This window comes from Choristoneura fumiferana, chromosome 14 (assembly GCF_025370935.1).
Source record: "Choristoneura fumiferana chromosome 14, NRCan_CFum_1, whole genome shotgun sequence".
In the NCBI taxonomy this organism is placed as follows: Eukaryota; Metazoa; Arthropoda; class Insecta; order Lepidoptera; family Tortricidae; genus Choristoneura; species Choristoneura fumiferana.
The window spans coordinates 5,135,832-5,155,839 of record NC_133485.1 but is presented as its reverse complement, the minus strand read 5'-3'; the positions used below and the strand labels follow the sequence as shown (position 1 = coordinate 5,155,839).

The 20,008-nt window shown below is 38.8% G+C and overlaps 1 protein-coding gene and 1 pseudogene across 2 annotated transcripts; both read right to left on the bottom strand.

Annotated features, from left to right (window-relative positions):
• LOC141434802 (probable beta-hexosaminidase fdl) overlaps window positions 1–20,008 on the bottom strand; it is a 168,433-nt pseudogene that overhangs the window by 105,747 nt on the left and 42,678 nt on the right.
• Window positions 6,303–18,332, bottom strand: LOC141434811 (uncharacterized oxidoreductase YjmC). 2 transcript variants are annotated; one of them, XM_074097254.1, is made up of 9 exons: window positions 18,239–18,332; window positions 11,962–12,131; window positions 11,185–11,373; window positions 10,274–10,389; window positions 9,510–9,608; window positions 9,109–9,195; window positions 8,069–8,177; window positions 7,460–7,620; window positions 6,303–6,842 (listed from the first exon to the last, which is right to left on the bottom strand). In XM_074097254.1, exons 2-9 carry the CDS (start codon window positions 12,110–12,112, stop codon window positions 6,684–6,686), a joined length of 1,071 nt encoding a protein of 356 aa, XP_073953355.1. In that variant the 5' UTR covers window positions 12,113–12,131; window positions 18,239–18,332; the 3' UTR covers window positions 6,303–6,683. The 2 variants fall into 2 exon arrangements, with proteins under 2 accessions (XP_073953355.1, XP_073953354.1); XM_074097253.1 differs by having other exon boundaries at window positions 6,304–6,842; window positions 18,235–18,332.

Genomic DNA, 20,008 nt, shown 5'->3' with positions numbered 1-20,008 from the left:
GAAAACCAGAAAGAAAGTTTGCTCAGAATCCAGAGTAGAATCGATTACACTATGTTGTAAATCAGGTAGTTTTGAGTTTTTAAATCCTTTTTTTATTGTGCCCATCTAAATATTACGAATGCATACGCCAATAAAAGTGTTTTAGGGATGTTTCATATCCTTTAGATAATTTAATACTGCCGTTTTGCGTCAGTTTGGCTTTCTTTCTAAATCTGGAATTAAAAATACGACCGTAAAGTTAGAAATGAAGTAAGAATACTGATACGTAAAACATACAATTATTTTAGGAAATAATGAAGATATTCGAAAATAAACGCAAACTAACTTAAAATAAAATTAAAAAATATTTTCTGGGTGTCGTGTGAGGTTTTCAGTTATTTAATTAGCACCTGACCAAAAGTTTATTTTAACATTTTATTGAGGTTTATTAGCTTAAGTATTCATTTCCGATTCTGGAAAGAGGATTGAAGCTGAACCCCAATAAAAAAATAGTATTGAAAGTATTATACCTGAGACCGGGTTATCATAAGACTCGTACGCGTTATAAAATTATAATGATTAAAGTTTTCCAGTTTTAAACATTTACTTATCAATAATTGATGGCGTAGATCCACTGTAGTGTGGTAATGTGTTACTGACAGTTATAATAAGATTACAGTCATATATTGAACTTTCACACTTATCTCACATAAGTAAACAAAACTATCAAGGTATAATTAAATGTTTTGTTCATAATAATAAAATAATTACTTTTCATAACAAAGTGATACCTACAGGATCACAAATAAAGATAAATATTTGGTTTATATAATACAGTTGCTAGAAAATCAGATGCGGATATTTTGAGGATCGATTATTTGCATCGTCGTTAATTGGTTTCAATTAAATTAAATAAAAAAAATACAGTTAATGTTAATGCGAGGATGATTATTTTGGACGGAATGGTATTTTTGTATGAAGCAAAAAAATATTACCACACAATACTTGAATAATTTATGTGTATAATTAATTCTTAGGTTATTAATACATACCCTGAAAATATCCGCACCTTATATATTTTATTATAACATAATTGTTAAGTATATAACCGGTCTACACGTAACTATCATTTTATTTTAATAACTGGTGTAACCACCATGATTGTCGATAACTGCTTGCAAAAAAAATCGCATCGATGCAACTAGATTTTCACACATATTAGAGCCGAGAATACTGTCCCTTATTATTACACAGTGGGCTTCTAACGTTTTCCGGAGTTCGCTTATTTTTGTAATCCCAACTTTGGACATGGTTATACCACCTCATAATTTTTCAATGGGATTTAAATCCGGTGATCTGGCAGGCCAAGGAACGACTTTAATATTATTTTTGTGTGATCAAACCAGTCTTGCGTAATACGCGACCGGTGTATTGTTATCTTGCACGAACGTTATGCACGGCACTTGTTCTTCTGGATAGACAACTCTAACAGTGGGCCACATCATAGCTGGCGCTGCGGCGCATCTATGAGTCGTGGTCTACCCGATCTTTGACGATGCAGCAAAGATCCTTCGTCTTGATATCGTCGTACCCATAATATAACTGTTTTTATCTGTAACAATATAAATAAACATAAAATAATATAGTAACATAGATATAATTTAATGAAGAAGTTGGTAGGATGAACGTAAACAAAAAAAACTCACATTAACTCCAATTTCTCTAGAAAATTTCGTCAATTTTCTTTCTTCATATAAAATAATTTCACACCTTTAACCATTTCAATATTGCGATGAGAACTCATTTAAAGAATAATTACGATAATAAGCAGATTCAACTTGAAAGACCGATCAAACGATGTTGCAAGCAGCTGAACAAGTAGCAAAATCTTTGTAATAAAAACTTAGCCTGGTATTTTGAAGATCTTCAGTCTACCCTCTTTAAGTTTCGTTAAACACGCATGACTTACCGATTAATTTAAGGCGACCCGATATAGATCCGATTTTCATCGCTTAAGATAAGTAATATGGTCAAGTGGTTGTGAACTTCGTTCTTCGTTCGTATGTCAGAGTTCAAATCCCACCAGGCGATAATATTGAGTTTGTGTTTTTTGTAAATTTACTGTTAGATTTGGAGATTACTAAAGTTGACACTAATTCGCAACATGGGTCTTCGTAAATAAAGAATTCATTACATCAGCATCCCAGCCTATAGATACACGTCCATACTGCTGGTCACAGGCCTCCTCTCAGAATAAGAGGGCTTGGGCCGTAGTTCCCACGCGGGCCCAGTGCGGATTGGGAACTTCACACACACCAAAGAATTTATCGTTGGAATATTTGAAGGACAAGAAACGATAGTAATGCGAATAATAATATTCTCCTTCTCTTACGACAAGTACGAAAGAGACAGAAAATGTCGTTACGGCGATTCGGGTATCACCCCACGGTGTCCCTACCAGGCAGCAGAACATAATTTAGTTACTACTACGGCAGCGAAATACCAAATTCTAACATGAATATAAAATATTTTTTTAAGGTCAGCGCCAGCGCCATCTAGTGAGATCTCAATAAACTAACTAAGTTAGTAATAAGTAAATACCGCTAATACACTTCAAACACATAGATGGCGCCGTTTCTCGCGTCAGACGATTATGTTTTGGAATTGTCCATCGACTTTTCAGGCCATAGTACAAACATACTTTCACATTTATAATATTAGGTATGGATAAATAGGTAACAAGGACAATATAATATTACTATACTAAGGACGTCTTGAAGACTTTTTTAAGGCTAAAACTGACAGTTCTTGTATGTATCTGACGGGACTTAAGACCACTTAAACCTACATTAAAAATCCTGCAAGTGGACGTTAGTCTATGATAGGTAACTACCAAAGACTACAGTAGGTGCATATAGAGAGAGACTATGGTAGGGACTAGGCCGCAATCCATCGCGGGGCCCTGGGCACGTGCCCATTGTGCGCAGTGGGGAAGAGGGGCCTGGGCCCGCCAGCAATTCCAATGGTACAGGTGTCCATGGGCCGCGGTATCACTTAAATACCAGGTGGAAAAAAGTAGGTAGGTAAACATTAATGGCGTGAAACTAAAAAATAAAAATATTTTCTGAAACTAGATGGGTAATTGATGGTAGTTATTTCAAGTGTGAAATGACAAAGCATCAGTTACGCAGGTGCACGAACTAAACAGCAAACAACGGATTTTGTAGTTAACTAACGGTTGATGGGTATCTCGTTATCTCTGCATCACGTTACAATTCTATTTTCATCAGTGTTAATATCATTGACTGTCTCGGGAACATTTGCAATTAGGGTTTCTTGACAGGTGAAAATCTCGCTAGATGGCGTTAATATCTAGAGGTCCGTTTGACATTACAGTCTTGCTTATTGCGATTGGCTCATTCAGTTATTTGATGGATCGCAAACGTGACACTGTTGTCGAAGTTGTCAAATAGACATTAAGAGATTATGGACTAGACCAACGGTTACATATTTGAATATCGAAAATTAAAATATCGATTGTATCACATCACAATATCGAAAGTTGTTATACCTATGGTTAAAATGTCTAAGATTGAAATGTCGATGGATTAAAATATCGATTGAGTAAAAAAGTCGATAACCAAAATATCTAAGTTGTAAATGTCAACATATTTGAATGTCGAAAATTAAAATATCGTACATACAAATCTGCTTTATTGCTCCTTTCTCTTAATAGCATTTATTTTACATAATCTAGTCATTATTGCCACTTCCGTGCGTTCTTGTGGTCACAATTCTACCTAACACTCCTCCTCGCTTACTCTCGTCGTCGCACCTAACCACGCATTTTGATGTCATGCTATAACTCTGCTTATTTGTTTCGGCACACATGTTCGATCAACTGAAACAATTACGAAATAAACAATCGACTAAAAGTAAATCTGCATATCGACGATTAAGAATCTATACCGTCGATCTTCCGTCTTTTAGCATGATAGTTAGGTGTAATTGATTCTTAAACGTCGATATCGCTATTCTTCCTTTCGACTACTCGGCGAAACGTATAATAGTCGTAACGAAATTATACCAAACGTTGCTCGGCCAAAAGAAAAATCTGCCAATAGTTGTCTGCGATAGGCGATAGTATAGTAAAAATATAAGTATTATGTATGTAAGTATGTTGAAATTATAAATTATGTACATTATAATTATTGGTGTAATATTAAGAATAATAATTATTGGCCAAATTAATAGGTCTAGATTAATCCGATGTTTTTCCCTACAAAATTATAATTGTAAAAAAAATATTTCTACGCCTATATGGGCAGGATACGCTGAACATAATGTAACAATTCCATCAATTGTTTGTTCTCGGGTCTTGGTTGTTTAATATGTATTTAAGTATGTATCGATATCTATATAATTATATTTATCCGTTGCTTAGTACCCATAACACAAGCTTTGCTAAGCTTACTTTGGGACTAGGTCAATTGGTGTGAATTGTCCCGTGATATTTATTTATTTATTGTATTTAATTGTACCATATTCAGACAAAATAAACTAATTCTATTCTATTCTATTATATTCAAACGAAAATCTGCGTAATTAAACTCGGCGAAACGACAGGTCACCCTGAACTGAAAACGACAATTAGTAAATATTCGATTACGCTTGCAGCAGATACAGCTCCTACAAATGTTTTATCTTTTTCCGTAACAATTACGATGTAGATACATAGTGTAATCAATAATAGTGAGCATTAACACATTATTTACCTACTGATTTCATGAATGCAGATGTAATGCAGGCACAGGCAGGGATATTTTAGTCTGGCCTGATTAGAAGTAGAAATAACTCAAGCGACCGTATCGGCTGGGCTGGGGCGCAGTTGATATTTTTCAAGCTTTATTTAGTTTCACCTGTCCCGGTGTATGTATGTCTGTCTGTAGTCAAATTTTGCAAGTTAAATTCGACCAACTTCCAGTAGTCGGTTGACTTGAAATTTGGCATACTTAATGTATGGACGCTAACACTGAAGGAAGAGAATAAGCTATTAGTGTCGGAGAGGAAGATCTACAGGAAGATTCTGGGACCTACAAGACAAGTGGATGGAGCCTGGCGTGTCAGAAGAAATGTGGATGTGGAAGACCTGGTGGGCGTACCCAATATAATAGGCGAGAGCAAGTCTGCGCGGCTTCGTTGGCTCGGCCACGTGGAGAGAATGGGAGAGGATCGTGCGGCCGACTGGAAGACGGCCAATCGGAAGGCCTAGGTATCGCTGGTTGGATGAAGTCCGAAAAGACCTGTGCGACATGCAGGTGGCAGACTGGCGCCTTGTTGTAGGTACAGGATAGGGACAATTGGCGGAGTCTTGTGTCGGAGGCCACGATCCACTTTGGGTCGCTGAGCCGGCGAAGTACTTCAGTAAGTATGTAAATCACGTGACAATACAATAATCTAGTAGTGACATCCTGGTAGTCCAGCCAGGATCGTCTCCGCAGGACGGAACTCTTCAACGGTTAATAGCATCGACTTGAAATTTGGTATGCAAATGTAGTTTGGGTGACAATGCACGTACAGTCAACAAAAAGTAGGTACAGTCAGCAAAAAAAGCTTGTATTAAAAATGAAATTTTAATTGTTAGGTTAGGTTATTTGGCATCGTAACAGCTAGGGTGACGGCACCAATCATGGGCATGTAAAGCGCAGTGGACAGCAAGGATTCAATGATTTTAGTCGTATAGCACGTCATGATTATCATCTGAACATTAGTGTTATTAACACAATGTTGTAGACTATCGCGGTCATTACTAATTTTAGGATTTAAATTCGGGTTTTGTTCCGCGTACCTTGATTTTAGAGAAGCTAAATATTTCGATAATAACCAAACAAACGATATCGATGTGAAATATCAAGCTTCTCTAAAATCAAGGTAGGTATGCGGAAGCGGAACAAAACCCGAATTTAAATTATAAAATTAGTTTTATTAGTTTAATAAAATATCTCCGTTTTTTAAAATTTGGGATAACAGGAAAAAAACCATTATTGGTTCTTATCATTATCTTTTATCTTATCTTATGTTATGGTGACCTTACCCTAATATACTTATACAAGCTGCAGTACCATTGGTAGACATCTATCTGCCACGGTTGAAACAAGTAGACGATGAAAGAGCAGAGGCCGTAAGAAGATGTGTTCGAAGATCTAAGGCCTTCTTGTCTAACACACTTGTAATCACAAATCGTAAAGGATAGAAAGAGCTGATGAATGTGATCGCGAACGTCAGCGCGAATAAAACGTCAAGCATTTTATTAAACGATTTAATTATGTGTTTTACTTTAAGGTATACATGTAAAATGCAATTCCTAGATCAGGCGTCGATTTTTGTTAATTCGGTCCATGCCGAATGCTTAGATAAACCTGCGCGTAACATTTATAACTTCAACTTTTTATGACGAAATCCTCATTCTTTTCAGGATACTTAAAACAGTTATACAGAAATGTACAAATATATAGGTATATTTTTACAAAAATATTTCTTTTGTAAAATGGCAACGAGGATGCAAAACTGACAATGCTGTGTTAGTGGTCAAAATTTGGAAAGTCCTAAATTTAAGTAAGTAGTAACCCTACACCTAAACTTTTTAAAGCTTAATTAACCTGGACCCTTTAGTTGACCTTTCCGTAATCCTCTATGTTTGTTGTCTATAGTACAGTCATGGGCGTGACTTTAAGTTTCTGCGCGAGCGCAGCGCTGGCCTCCAGCTGTTGCTTCACGTAAGAGACTGTCCCGCTCTCTTCGCTCTGACGCTCCGCTTCCCACTCCTTGTCGCCTGGCGCCAGCACCGGTAGGCTAGGGTCAGCCTGGATAAAAATAAAAAAGGATTCGAGCCATCATCATCAGCCTATCTTAGTACACTGCTGGACATAGGCCTCCTCAGTTGCACGCCACTGATCACGACGCTCGGCCACTCTCATCCAGTTCTCGCAGAAAGCCCGACGGCCGATAAGGTAGGTAGTAAGTTTTTTTAGAGTGGCGGCCGCGAACCGGAAGACGTAGCGTGAGGCCCCAACAAGATGGGCCGACGAAGTGGTGAAGGTCGCGGGAACCAGTTGGATGCGGGCAGCTTAAGACCGATCATTGTTGAACTCTTTTGAAATGAAATCCATTGTCCAGCAATGGACGTCTTTTGGGTGATATGATGATGACATGAGATCTAGGGGGGCAGTTTATAATAGTTTTCAGTTTATACTTCTTATCAGTTTCAGCTGCGTCTAGGGCTGCATGCTATCAGCATGACGGTCCGTGAAACATTCCTGGTCTACTGTCACTATAAGGAACAGCTGAAACCAAACGTTCTCTACTTCTTACCAGTTCCAGCTGTCTCCCGAGCTGCATGCTTTGAGCAAGGCGGTCGCCAAAGCATGCCGGATCTACTGTCATTAAGCAACGTCTAGAACCAAACGTTCTCCCTTCTTACCGGTTCCAGCTGCCTCCAGTGCTGCATGCTCTCAGCAAGGCGGTCACCGAAGCCCGGCGCGAAGCATTCAGGGTCAAGGGCCATGAAGCAATGGCCTAGGTCCGCGGGCCCACCATCTCCTGAGTGGGACCAGGAACGGATGTGGTGTCCGTATTTGGATCCTGTGAATTAGTTTTACATTTTGATGAAATTATTTAGGTAACCTACTGTGGTTTGATTATTTCAATACTACAAAGGGTAGTAGACCTGAGTAAGTTTTTGATATTCATTTCAGCTTGATAGCACCACTAACCCTAAAAATAGGTTTAAGGTAAATATCTAGTGTTTAACACGCTAGTGTCTAATAGGGGTGAAGACAAAAAAATAAAGATGGAAGCTGCTTGGACAGTGATCGCGCTCAGATGTAGAGAGTCTCAGAGGTAGACCTTGCGCATTATTTGTCGAAATAGAAGTCGATAGTTTTACTACACAAGTAGATTGCGAATAGTAGTACAATGCTATAGTTTAGTTAGACGCGCTTGGAATTGTTGTGGCCGTGGAAACATAAATTAATTGAGTAGTACTACAGAACATTTAAATAATTTGGACGATGTTTGCGTAGGTACATACCTGAGCTTATCCCACAGAAAAGCTCAACCATAGCTGCCAAGCCGTAACCCTTGTATCCTGAGGTGTGCTCCGCGCCACCCAGTGGCATCAGGCAGCCAGTTTTAAACGCCTGGAAGAAGACACAAACTAACTTACGGTTACAGATAATCATAATCATCAGCGGGTAGACTTCTATTTAATTTGAACAAAGGCCTATCCCGTTAGAAAGTCACAATGAACGATTGCATACAACTCGCACGTTGCTAATCCGCCTAGTGGGAGGCTTGCTAACGTTTTTGGAGAATCTTTCTCCCCAAAGTTTATCTGTTCATTAAACGATGTGGCCATTTTGCCAATTCAACTTGCATATTCGTCGAGTAATGTCAGTGACTTTATTTTTTTGGCCAATTTCGGTATTATTGATTCTATCGCGTAAAGAAACTCCGAGCATAGCTCTCCACAGCTCGTTGCGTGACCCTTGTCTTACAGATACTAACTTGTTAAAAAGTCAAACAATTTACGCCCACGATTTTGTCCTCTTTACAAGATTCCCTTTCTCGTATGAAAATCTCGAAATACGTTTTTAATCCTTGTCTTTACAAAGGGATATAAGCAATATTTCAACTTTCTAGGACAAAGACCAAGGGTTTGGGTTGGGCGTTGATGTGTTAGTCAGTCAGTCCGGGGTTGTCCCGTAACATTGCCTATACTGCCAGCGCGTTAGCCAGACAAAACGGCTTATGATCACAGAGTTCACAGAAGAATTTGATTTGAAGAAAAAATTGAATCATTTTATGTTACATACCTACTGACAAAGAAGTTGAAAGTATTTGGAAGTTTTACAATAGACAGAGCCATCCTAGCTTATGCCACTGCTCATGGGAGACCACTTTCATGTATGTAAACGAATGCTTCGAGCCCTCTGGACCCTCGTGTGGTCGGTGGCCCACTGTGCCTTTATGGAAGCCCGTAGGTACTGACAGCAGAAAATCGTGGGCAATTAGGAAATACATAATAAGTATGTAGTAAATGAAACAAGTGTGATGTTAGGTAGAACTAACCAACTCTGCATCCGTCGTGTTGTTGCCGTCTGGATCCTGCGCCCACCCATTTGGGAGGGGCTCGCCTTTGCGGCGCTGTATTTCGATCTGCAGACATATGAATTTTTAGTTAAGCTATAGTTTTTTGTTTTTTGTAAAATGTATATTTTGTCCGCGTCCAAATGTGAAAATGCCAAAGTGAAAGACAAAGACAAACGAATGTTAGTTAACAATAACATTAACAATTAGGTATTTCCAGTGGTTATTTTCTGGAATAAGGATCTAGATTTAGTCGTCAAACTTAGTTTAAGCCTGGCAAACCCTTAAATTTTAACGTTACCAAACTGAGCCTTGATCCTGCACGCATAAAGTTTCTTTATAGAGAACAAAAACACTGTAATATAATGAGAAGAAAACCCTACCTTCCCAACTGAAACAGCAGTTGTAGCCATATCAACGTACAAGGTCTCTCCATTTGACCCCGGTGCCACTACCGATATCGGGTTGGTGCCAAGCGCTGCCTGGAAACACAAATCAAATAAAGTTTATAAACAAAACAACTACAGGCTCACAATGTTTTCGGCCAAATAAAACAAAAATAACATATTTAAAATTACCCATGGTCATAAGGCTGACACGACTTGATAGTTATATTTTATTTTTTGGCACGTCCCTGTTTTTTTTTTCATAAGCTTTCGACTGTAGGTACGTGGTAGGTACATACTTTTCCTATCCTCTATACTCCTAGTAGCCCCCCCCCTTGAGCATCGGCTGGCGACGCCCTTACGTTGACCTGTTTTGCAGGTGTGTGCACGACCTCACACACAACCGCGATGCCATGGAACTAACAATGCAAATTGTTGCGTTGCGAGCCCATACTACCTTCAACCTGGTAAAACACTACAATTCTCTGCTTGAGAGGCCATATTAAGTCTACTACTAGACTACAATACGGCTGTGCCTAATTTTTAACTATCATCATCATCAGGCCTACGAGTCTGTTCCAGACGAATTTTGGCGTGTGATGCCTGTGCACAACGTCTTTGGTGGCTGACCAGACCGATGCGAGAGCGACATGTTCGCCCACAGGCCAGACAAAAGAAGTCTGCGGATGTTATTTATACGACGCTATTTTCTTATAAGAAAATAGTATCGTAATGGACATTATTTATTTGAGGTGATTTACTTTTTTACTCCTCGTGGGCGCCAGTAACGGTGAGGTGTTGGTGAACGCCATGCCAATGAGACCCTTGTCTGAAGCTTTCTTCGCCCAGAATCCTGCCATTCCGTTGTGGTTCGACCCTGAAAGATAAAATTAGGCCTGAATATTCTTTAGCGATTATACAATACACGTGAGCATTGCGATAGATTTTAACAGCCCATTCGTGACCATATTTAAGTTAAAAACAACTGAATTATGAAGATGTCACATTTACCTGATATTTACAGTTAAATTGGCTGTTACTTTTGGTAAGTACCTACCTAATACTGTATTTTTATCTTTTTACCGATAATTAAATCGTGACTCGCGATAATCAACTCACCACGACCACAGTGTTGTTTCCTAAGCATTAAAAGTAAAACAATAATTTAGTTTAAGTTTAATTAGTTTAGTTTTAAGTTTGTAGTGGTCGTTTACGTAGGTACCCAGTTCGGGTCAAGGGCATAAATACGAGTATATATACGTTACCAAGACGTCAAAAATATCTATACACCTTTATGCCACTAAATATAAGGTCGATGCATGCATATTTTGACGCTATGGCTGTATATGTGTATTTGTATTCGACTGTACCTAAGGAAACCTTTAAAATAATTTCCTATTTTTTTTACATAAAACTGATATTAACCCCTATCTCACCTGATGAAAATTGCAGATGAGGCCGAAGGAGTATTTTACTGGTTTATTTCTAGATTGTATTTATCTGGACATTTAGACAATGGGAGCGAATTCCACTCCTTAGTATTTCGCATTATAAAAGATGAAGCGAACCGCTTCGTGCGTACCAAGTACCAATGGAATACCTACTAACATATGTATCCCGCCTGGATGTCAGTATTTAGGCCATAATGTACCATCTTTCATCTCAATCTCACCTTTAACAGTGACCCATCCGATCCCAGTTTCCTTGGCCTTTTTGATAGCGATGTCCATAGCGAAATGGCTGGCTGTGGCTCCCAAAACGTTGTCTGCGTCCACCCAGGCAGTGGAGGCACTCTCTTTGAGGATCTTCGGCTGGTTGTTGGGCTGGCAGGCTCCTTTCATAATGTCGTTTACGTAGTACTCTGGAAGACAAAGAGAAGTTGTGATTTTTGGAAGAAATATAACTTGAGTAAATGTATGTGCATATATGTATATGCACATAACTGTGTAACTCTTTATTGTACATAAAATACATAACAAAAAACAGATGTAGAAAGGCGAACTTATCCCATAAAGGGATCTCTTCTAGTTTTGTAGTCTTGTAAATTGAAAAACATCGGGTGATGATTCAAATTCAACATCTGTGTCTGTCAACGGTCTGTTCTAAGCAGTCCGTATTATAAAAGATAAAGCAAAGCGTAAGTAAGTATTGAGCGTATGATTGGAATTAATAGCATGATTGGAAGCGAATGATTGGAATTAGTCGCTCCCCATGCCTGATCGTGCTATCTCCTTACTTACTTCATGTTACTAATCAGGTGTTACTTTGCGGAGGTCCATACCAATGACACAAACAATTACTCTGCTCACCCGCGGCCTTATGATCTACGTCTATGCAACCCACATTCAATTAACACTATACTTATTTCTTCTTCTTCGTCGTCACACTCTTGGCAGAGTGGTCGTGGCCGTCACATCAAGGGTGGTAGCAATTACAACACGTTCCTCACCCAGCCTGTTCATCCCATGACTGGGGTGTCCCAGCTTGTCTGCCTGCAGCAGCAACTCGGCCTGCTGTTCTGCTGCCTTCGCAGCTGTTCCCACCGCCTTGAGGCACTCTGTCATGAACCGGAGGGCGTCTGCGGTTGCTACTTTACCCATTTTGCTGATGTGTCAGATTCTGAAAATATCCAGGGTATTTTTGTCACTATTAATGTGCCAGAAGCGAACTATGCTCATTACTGATTTTGTTGATGCTTTAAAATATCAAAGGAGCTAAAGTAGAAGAAATAGAAGTTAAATTTGTATTATTTATAAAATGTATCGATATTTAACTTGAGAATTTTTACTTTGTAGGTATTTAATTTACGGTTTTCTATTAGGGAGATTCTGATTTTTAAAATTATCTTTTATCTTCATCGTCATCACTAAAGGCCTCTTTTTGAGCGTTATTCACATCTTTAATAAGATTTTCGATTAAACAGATGGCGATTAAACGGGATGACGAATCGTATTAAGCGTGATGAATATGTATGAAAGAAAATGTGACTAAAGTTGTAAGGACTGACATAAAATGGCGTGTTACTTTTGAAGATGTAGGTACCTAATTATCATTGGTAGAGTATTACGCGGCGAGAAATTGTATTCAGTGAGTTTAGTGTACACTCAGACAGAAAAGGTACGACCTAGCGTGGTTACTACCGGCATAGCGGGGGGGGGGGGGGGGTTTCTCTGCAGCTGACTGTACTTAACTTTTACATAGTTCTTTGTAGTATTGATAAAGGAAATAAAAAAAGGGGTCAATTTTCGTAAACTGGAAGTATCTAAATTGTTACCGAACAAATGAAGAATTAGTTATAGGGTAAAGGCACCAGTGCCCAGCCAGGATCCTGTAGTCAGCCTTTTGCGTCTTTATTTGCTCATAAATAGCGATATTTTTCGATTTAACCAATCACGAGTGGTTGAAAAGATGCTTTGATTCCTCATTCGTCAGTGCATCACGTGATTGGTGCGGTAAGTGGGCAACGGGTAGAATCAAACTCATTTAAACAAGTACTGTCAGTCGACTTGAGTGGTAGTGCCATGTCCGCCATTTTTTCAACAGCAAATAGTGTTTACGAAAAAGGTAAGAAAAGTTATGTCATTACGTTAAAAGTGACTGATTTTCTGCATGTGTGTGTTAATTACTAGTTTATCTATTAAATTTCATCAATATTGAACTAAATTATCGCTGATTTACATAAAAATTTAGGAGGCTGGATACTGGATACTATTTTTTTATACGACATCCAATGCTCAGCCTGCTGGGGCTGACTTCTGGGTAAAACACATATTTCTCATATCTTAACAAGAGTAGCCCATTAAAACCGTTAAATTTAAATATTCAAATGGAATTTAACGTTCCCTACACAATTTTGAGAAAAACCCAGTAGTCGGCCGTATTTCAAAATATTTTTTTATATGGCTGACTACTAGGTTTTTGTGGCGCCAGTGTTCAGCCGTTCCTTTTTTTTTCGTTTATACCACGTTGGTGGAAAACAGGCATGCGGCCTGCCTGATGTTAAGCAATTACTGCCGCCTAGGAACGCTTGCAACAACCGAAGTATCACTCGCACGTTGCCGACCCTGCATAAACCTTTTTAACTCGCTGGGAAAACCACGACAGGAAGTTCATTCCACAATCTAAGTGTTCTATGTAGAAAACACCTTTTGAACCGAACGGTACGCGACCGTTGTGACTCCAAAATGTGGGGATGAACTCCCTGTCTATGGCGAGCGGTGCGATGGTAGAAAGTTGCTGAAGGCATCATGTCAAAAACTTCTTCAGAACACAGTCCGTTATAAAGGCGGTAGAACACGCAGAGAGAGGCGAAGTCTCTCCTGAAACTCAACGGCTCTAAACCGCCTGTAAGTTTGGGATCGTCGACAATCTTAACTGCGCGTTTCTGTACCGAGTCAAGTGGACTTAGCTGGTATCCTGGTGCGCCCGCCCATAGGTGAGAGCAGTACTCCATGTGGGGCCTGTTTTGCACTTTATAGAGCAGCAGCCTTTGCCTCGGGGTGAAGTAGCGCTTCGCCCTATTGAGCACACCGAGTTTCTTAGACGCCAGCTTTGCTTTGCTATCCAGATGACTGCGGTACTGCACATCGCTTGAGGTATCAACACCAAGGATCTCAATACTTTGAGCCAAGTCCAGAGCTGTGTTCTGAAACTGCGGAGTTACAGCGAAGGGGGTTTTCTTAGCGGTGAATGCGCAAACTTGTGTCTTCGTGGGGTTAAAGCGGACTAAATTAACTCGTCCCCAATCAGAGACTTTGGCTAGAGTGCTCTTAATTTCAGACACAAGTTTACTCCGACCCTCCTCCACTACGGAACGAGGGATGTTTGTTCTCCCCGTGTAATACGCGTCTCCGGTACTATCATCCGCATAACAATGAACGCCATCGATTGACAGCATATCATTGATATGCATCAGAAACAGCGTCGGGAATAGCAAAGAACCTTGTGGAACGCCAGCATTTATGCACGTGTCACTGGAGCAACTAACGTCAACGACGGCTCTTATGCATCTGCCAGACAAAAAGCTGGCGATCCTTCGTAAGATGGTAGCTTCGAAAGAAGACCACGGTGCCAGACCGGGTCAAACACCTTTGTCATATCTAGGCTTACAGCCAATGCCTCACCTTGACTCTCAATGGCTTGTGCCCAACGATGAATCAGATACACCAGAAGATCGCCAGCCGAGCGACCGCCTCGAAAACCGTACTGTACTGGCGATCGCTAATGAAATCGCGATCCTCTAGGTACCCGAGGAGCTGGGTGTTAATGACAGGTTCCATCAGCTTGGAGAGAAGGGAAGTTATGGCAATTAGCCTGTTATTTGCCGGGTCCGATCTGTCGCCTGTTTTTGGCACAGGGTGCACATTCGCAGTCTTCCACGAGGACGGAACTCTTCTTTCAGTATAGGAAAGCTCGAAAAGGCGCGTTAATATAGGACACAGCTCAGGAGCACACCGTTTTAACACCAATGCTGGTATGCCATCCGGCCCACTCGACTTATTAACATCCAAAGAAAGCAGCTCCCGCCGTACTACCCGCTGGGAAAAGCGAATTTCTGGCATGGAGTGTTCACTCCTCGGGATAGTAGGAGGCGTGGCGCCTTCATCGTCAAAAGTCGAGTTTGAGGCAAAGAGGTTGCCCCTAATTACATATGCTGCTGCATCAGAGGCCTCAATGGACTTACAAATTAAGACAAATTGTGAAAACGTAGGTAATGGTAATGGATATTGTCTTGGATATAAGTTTACCGACGCTTGGTAATAGCCCACTTTTCAACAACAGGTACATAATTAGGTACACAATTTTGAGGTCGCTTTAATTAATAAGTGGCTAGGCTGATTACTGGGTACACAGAGGCTGATTATTAGATTTTAGTGGCTGATTACTGGGAATAAGTGCTATTTTGTGTTTAAAACGAAATATAAAATTATGAAAGAAGTTTTTTTGTTAATTCATTGTTTGTTTTAAAACACAAGTAAATAATGAACCAAACTGGGTAGTACATTTTATTGTCTGCCCTACCCTGTAGAAATAACAAAGGTTCAAACTTGAAATTTCCGTTAAAAGGCTGACTTCTGGTGCCTTTACCCTACCTACCTAAACTACCTAAGTTAAGACGTTAATATTTATGGTGTGAGTAATCCGGGTTTATTTTCATTAAATACTTGAACTAACACTAACGCTTGTCACGGCACACTATAGCATTCATTGCATCATAATTAAAAGAGACTGTTTAGAACCAAAACACGTCCTGAATTGTTTGAAATGGTACGAGTACCTCCAGAGGTATATATGGTATTGTCCATACAATACCATCCAAATGTAATTGTAAATAGAAACTAAACTACGACTACTTAAGCCGATAATTGCTTGGCTGCAGTTTCAAACTGTTAATCACTACAATTGGATATTATTAACACGTTTCAGCGAATTTAAATTTAGTTAGCACCCATGTGCGGCAAATCAAACAAATGGGTCAATTATGATGGAAAGACATGAGACTCTTTTACAAATTAAAAATGTAATGGCACATGTTGACCTGACGAACACAGCGTAATATCAACAGACGATACTGATGAGCCGCCATCTTGGAATTAGTTTTCGTGTGGGATTTAAACGTACGAGAACCTACGGTGTATGGTAGCCATCCGAATGCTAATGTAGCTAATTAACTACTTTAGTTAATGTAGCTGCTTAAGTGACTAAATAAGAAAACAAACAAGCTGAGATATGTGGTGCATAGGAGAAATTTGTGTCTGTACTCCTGTCCAGTGGTGGTGTAGGTGTAGAGGTGTAGCACGCAGCACGTAGTGCTGAGGACCTGGGTGCGATTCCCATAGCGCTGGTCTCTTTTTCTGGTTTTTCTGTGCATCTATGTTTTAGTTTGTATTTTTGATGTAGCTCCATACGTACACCTCGACCCGACCCGACCCGAGACATACCGGTGCAAAGAAGAAATCGGGGTCCCAAAATTTTTAATAGCTCTCAAACATTAAAACTCGTAGGTACAGCTGTTAAAATTTTTGTGAAAAAACAGAACATACTCCAAAGAAACCATAAAAATGACTATTAAAATCGAAATATCTGAAATTAGTAATTTATTCCACCAGAAATAAATAAAATTTTAGTGGGATAAATATATAGCGTTTTACGGCTTTTTTTTAGTTATTGTCGTTTCATCAAAAAAATATTATTAAAAGAGATAGGTCAGACTCAAATTGTTATGAAACTAAATACAATTCCGATGCCAAATCTACAGTGATCAAAATTCTTGCGACTTGTCCGTCCGTTGTGCTAATAAACGTGGGGGTTAGGCAGAATGATCTATTATTCACCTAGTAGGTACCTAGGCGCTACGTGATACTAAAGTCAATGCTCAGCACGAAATATCCTCGTATCCTACCGGCCCTCAATTTGGCTCAGCTTGACTTGTTTGCTGACTTTGTTGGTTTGGGATTGGGGTTGGGTCGTCTTAAGGGCCAAAGACGCTAAGTCCTTATTCTGATTGCTTGCATAACATCTCCCTTAGCGTCTCTCCGAGGTCGGCTCAATAGGAGCACCGTTTGGCATGCTAAGATAAACTACCACTGTCTGAGCTGCCCATCTGGCAGATCTTCCTTTGCTAATTTTATAAGTATGAGGTGCTTTATAGGAGACGGGGGCGTGCTGGCGGGAAAATTCATTGCACGACTGGGAAGGGAAGGCTCAGACAGTACCGGATTGGAATTTGCTGATTATGTAGGATCCGAGAGCCTCAAAAGTGTGAAGGCTCCGATACACGACACCGCTTAGTCCTTTGATAGCTGGGTCAAAAAAAAATTCGTTCTTGTTTTTTTTTTCCAGAAAAAAAGTGACCATGTTGAGTTTTCATTTTTAATTTTTCTCTACTTAAATATTACCCCGAAAAAGACATCAAATAAGGGCAACACATTTTTTTTATTTATTACTTAGAAGACATAAATAATTTCGCGACAGAGTGGTCAGAAACAAGGCAACGAAAAGAATTTTGTCCCAGCTAGCTACACACTGTATATTAGGACATTTTCCTTACTAATGGTAATGGCTCGGCGAGCTTTACGCTGCTCACGTGTTGTTTACTCAAGCTCGCGAACTTCAGTGACATTCGAGCCACAAATGCACAAAATCATAGCACATAGGAGATGAGAGGACAGTAGGTAGGTACAAGAAAAAAGTGATGAAAAACAATAAATTAAAAAACCCGGCTGCCTTAAAAATACTAAAAAGAAGAAAACAAGTCTAGTGCGCTACAACTCTGTTAAGTAGCTTACTTAAAGTACAACAGTTGGGACCCATTGATAACCTGGAGGGAATCGAGTTGTTACGGCACCACGCCACTGATAAATATCTATTGTTGCAATTTGCTAATGCTAATGTATGTATAATACATTCAAATGCTATCATCCCTTTACACTGAATTAAAATATATAATTTAATAAATTTATAACAAACAATATATATATATATAATATATATACATAATACAATAAGAACAAATATTAAGAAAAATATTCAACGGCGGCCTTTTACTTAGCAAATCTAACTAAACATCATCAGTTTGTTTTGACAACTAAACTACGATAACACGGATACAAAACACTTTAACCTTGGTCTGCCGCATAAATAATTATATCATGCTAAGTGATAATACTATAAAATTTTATACAGAACTCATTAACTGCTTAAAAATTGCTTAGAAACTTACCTACTGTTGCTATGTGACGGTTTATTATGTTGGTACTAATTAAACTTAATGGAAATACACGCGCGGTGCATTGGACGGTGCGATATAGACTGGTCGCGACTGACAGCCAATGGTGGATATAACTATGTTATGTATAAGTACCTACTTGATATACCTAATCTGAACATGATGTTCCATTCAAACTATTTGCTATAGTTTAGTTTATGTTTACGCGCGTTACACAGTGTGCCATCTGTTTAGAATTTGAATTTCACATATTTAGGGTTCCGTAGTTGTACAAGGAAGGAACCTTTATAGTTTTGTCGACATGTCCGTTCGTGGCTTAGCTTAGATAATTTACGAACTACTCAATTGTAATTTTACACGGATATTAGGTATAGGTGCACATGCGGACAAAGTGGTTAAATAATATGTAGTTTTTATTTAGTACATTGGTTTACATTAGATAAGTGTATTTATTATTTAAATCATTGTATTGTAGCTTCCACTAGCTATTTCAACTTATTAACTCACTTTTTGTCTGTCATTAGCTGAATGCTCCTCTCATCCACTCAAGGGTTGACTGGTAGAGATCCCTTAAAGGGATAAGGTCGCCTTTGTACATATATCTCAATGTCTGTCAATTGTGTTTGTTACTTATTTTGTACAATAAAGAGTTTACATACATACTTACATTATAATCTTCTATACTACACGTAAGGTGGTGGTGTCCCACAATGTGAACAAAAGAAAGAAAAATTCACAGTTCAATATACCTAAGTATAATTTTTCGATCAGTGATTATAAGTGCTAATTTTTATTAGAGTCACGTGTCCCCCCCCCCCCCATATTAGCCGAACTATTGTTTAAAAATATTTAAAAAATCACATAAGTAACAAATTTAATAAGAAAACTATCACGAATTAGTAGGCTTTACAAATTATAGTCGGTCAAAACACCCACACAAGTACAGAACCCTATACTGCATGTGGCTCGACACGCACTTGGCCAGTTTTTAAGCTTTGCTTGGTTTAATTAATGGCTAATTAAGTTTGAGTACTTAAAAAACCTATTGGCCCTTGTACAAGAAAATTATATTCCAATGATATCGAAATGAAATTAAATGTTTATTTGCGGTGTTTGTGATGAGATGAATATTTTTTGTTTTTTGTAGATACGAGTACATAACATTATTGTACACAACTTATCCAATCTTAGCATGCCCTTTTTATGTCACAAATATAGGTACATATGATTAAAAATAAAGAATGATTAATTTAATAAAACAATTTAACCCTTAAATTGGCAAAATTGGAAAAAAATCATAATTCAAGCCTCATCGGTACTTTATGGTGCAAAAAATTCTACATAAAAAAAATACAAAAAGATAGTCTTGAATAATGGGTCTCGTGTGGCACACTGCCAATTTAAAGGCAATAAATTGGGTAAATTTACACCTTCATTTTTATTAATAACTTAGATAGCTTTTGTATGTTTTTGGACATTGAAAGGTGATGCTGCTTTCTTCTGTCACTGACAAGCGCAGTACTACCTGCAAGACAATATAAGAGCAACGATATTACGAGTACGTCAAGCACTTAAGTATCTTCTTGTTTACAAATGTTATGTAATGTTATTTGCTATCTGATAACAAATTGGCCTTTTATATCTAGCACAAGATTGTTACACAATTCTTTGAGAACTGATATACTTACATTTACTTATTGAAGCTAATAAAAAGAAAACTTCACGAAGATGAAGATAAGTGCTTTCTGAATCTTTGTCAGCTGCTTTA

Bases quoted from the DNA above. Each gene is read 5' to 3' on its own strand.
- LOC141434811 (XM_074097254.1), bottom strand. From the start codon at position 12,112: ATGGGTAAAGTAGCAACCGCAGACGCCCTCCGGTTCATGACAGAGTGC. The intron at 11,374-11,961 runs GTGAGGAACGTG...TTTGTCTTCCAG, and splicing joins TCATGGGATGAACAGGCTGG to AGTACTACGTAAACGACATT. The intron at 6,843-7,459 runs GTAAGAAGGGAG...ATTTTTATCCAG, and splicing joins ACTGGAGGCAGCTGGAACCG to GCTGACCCTAGCCTACCGGT.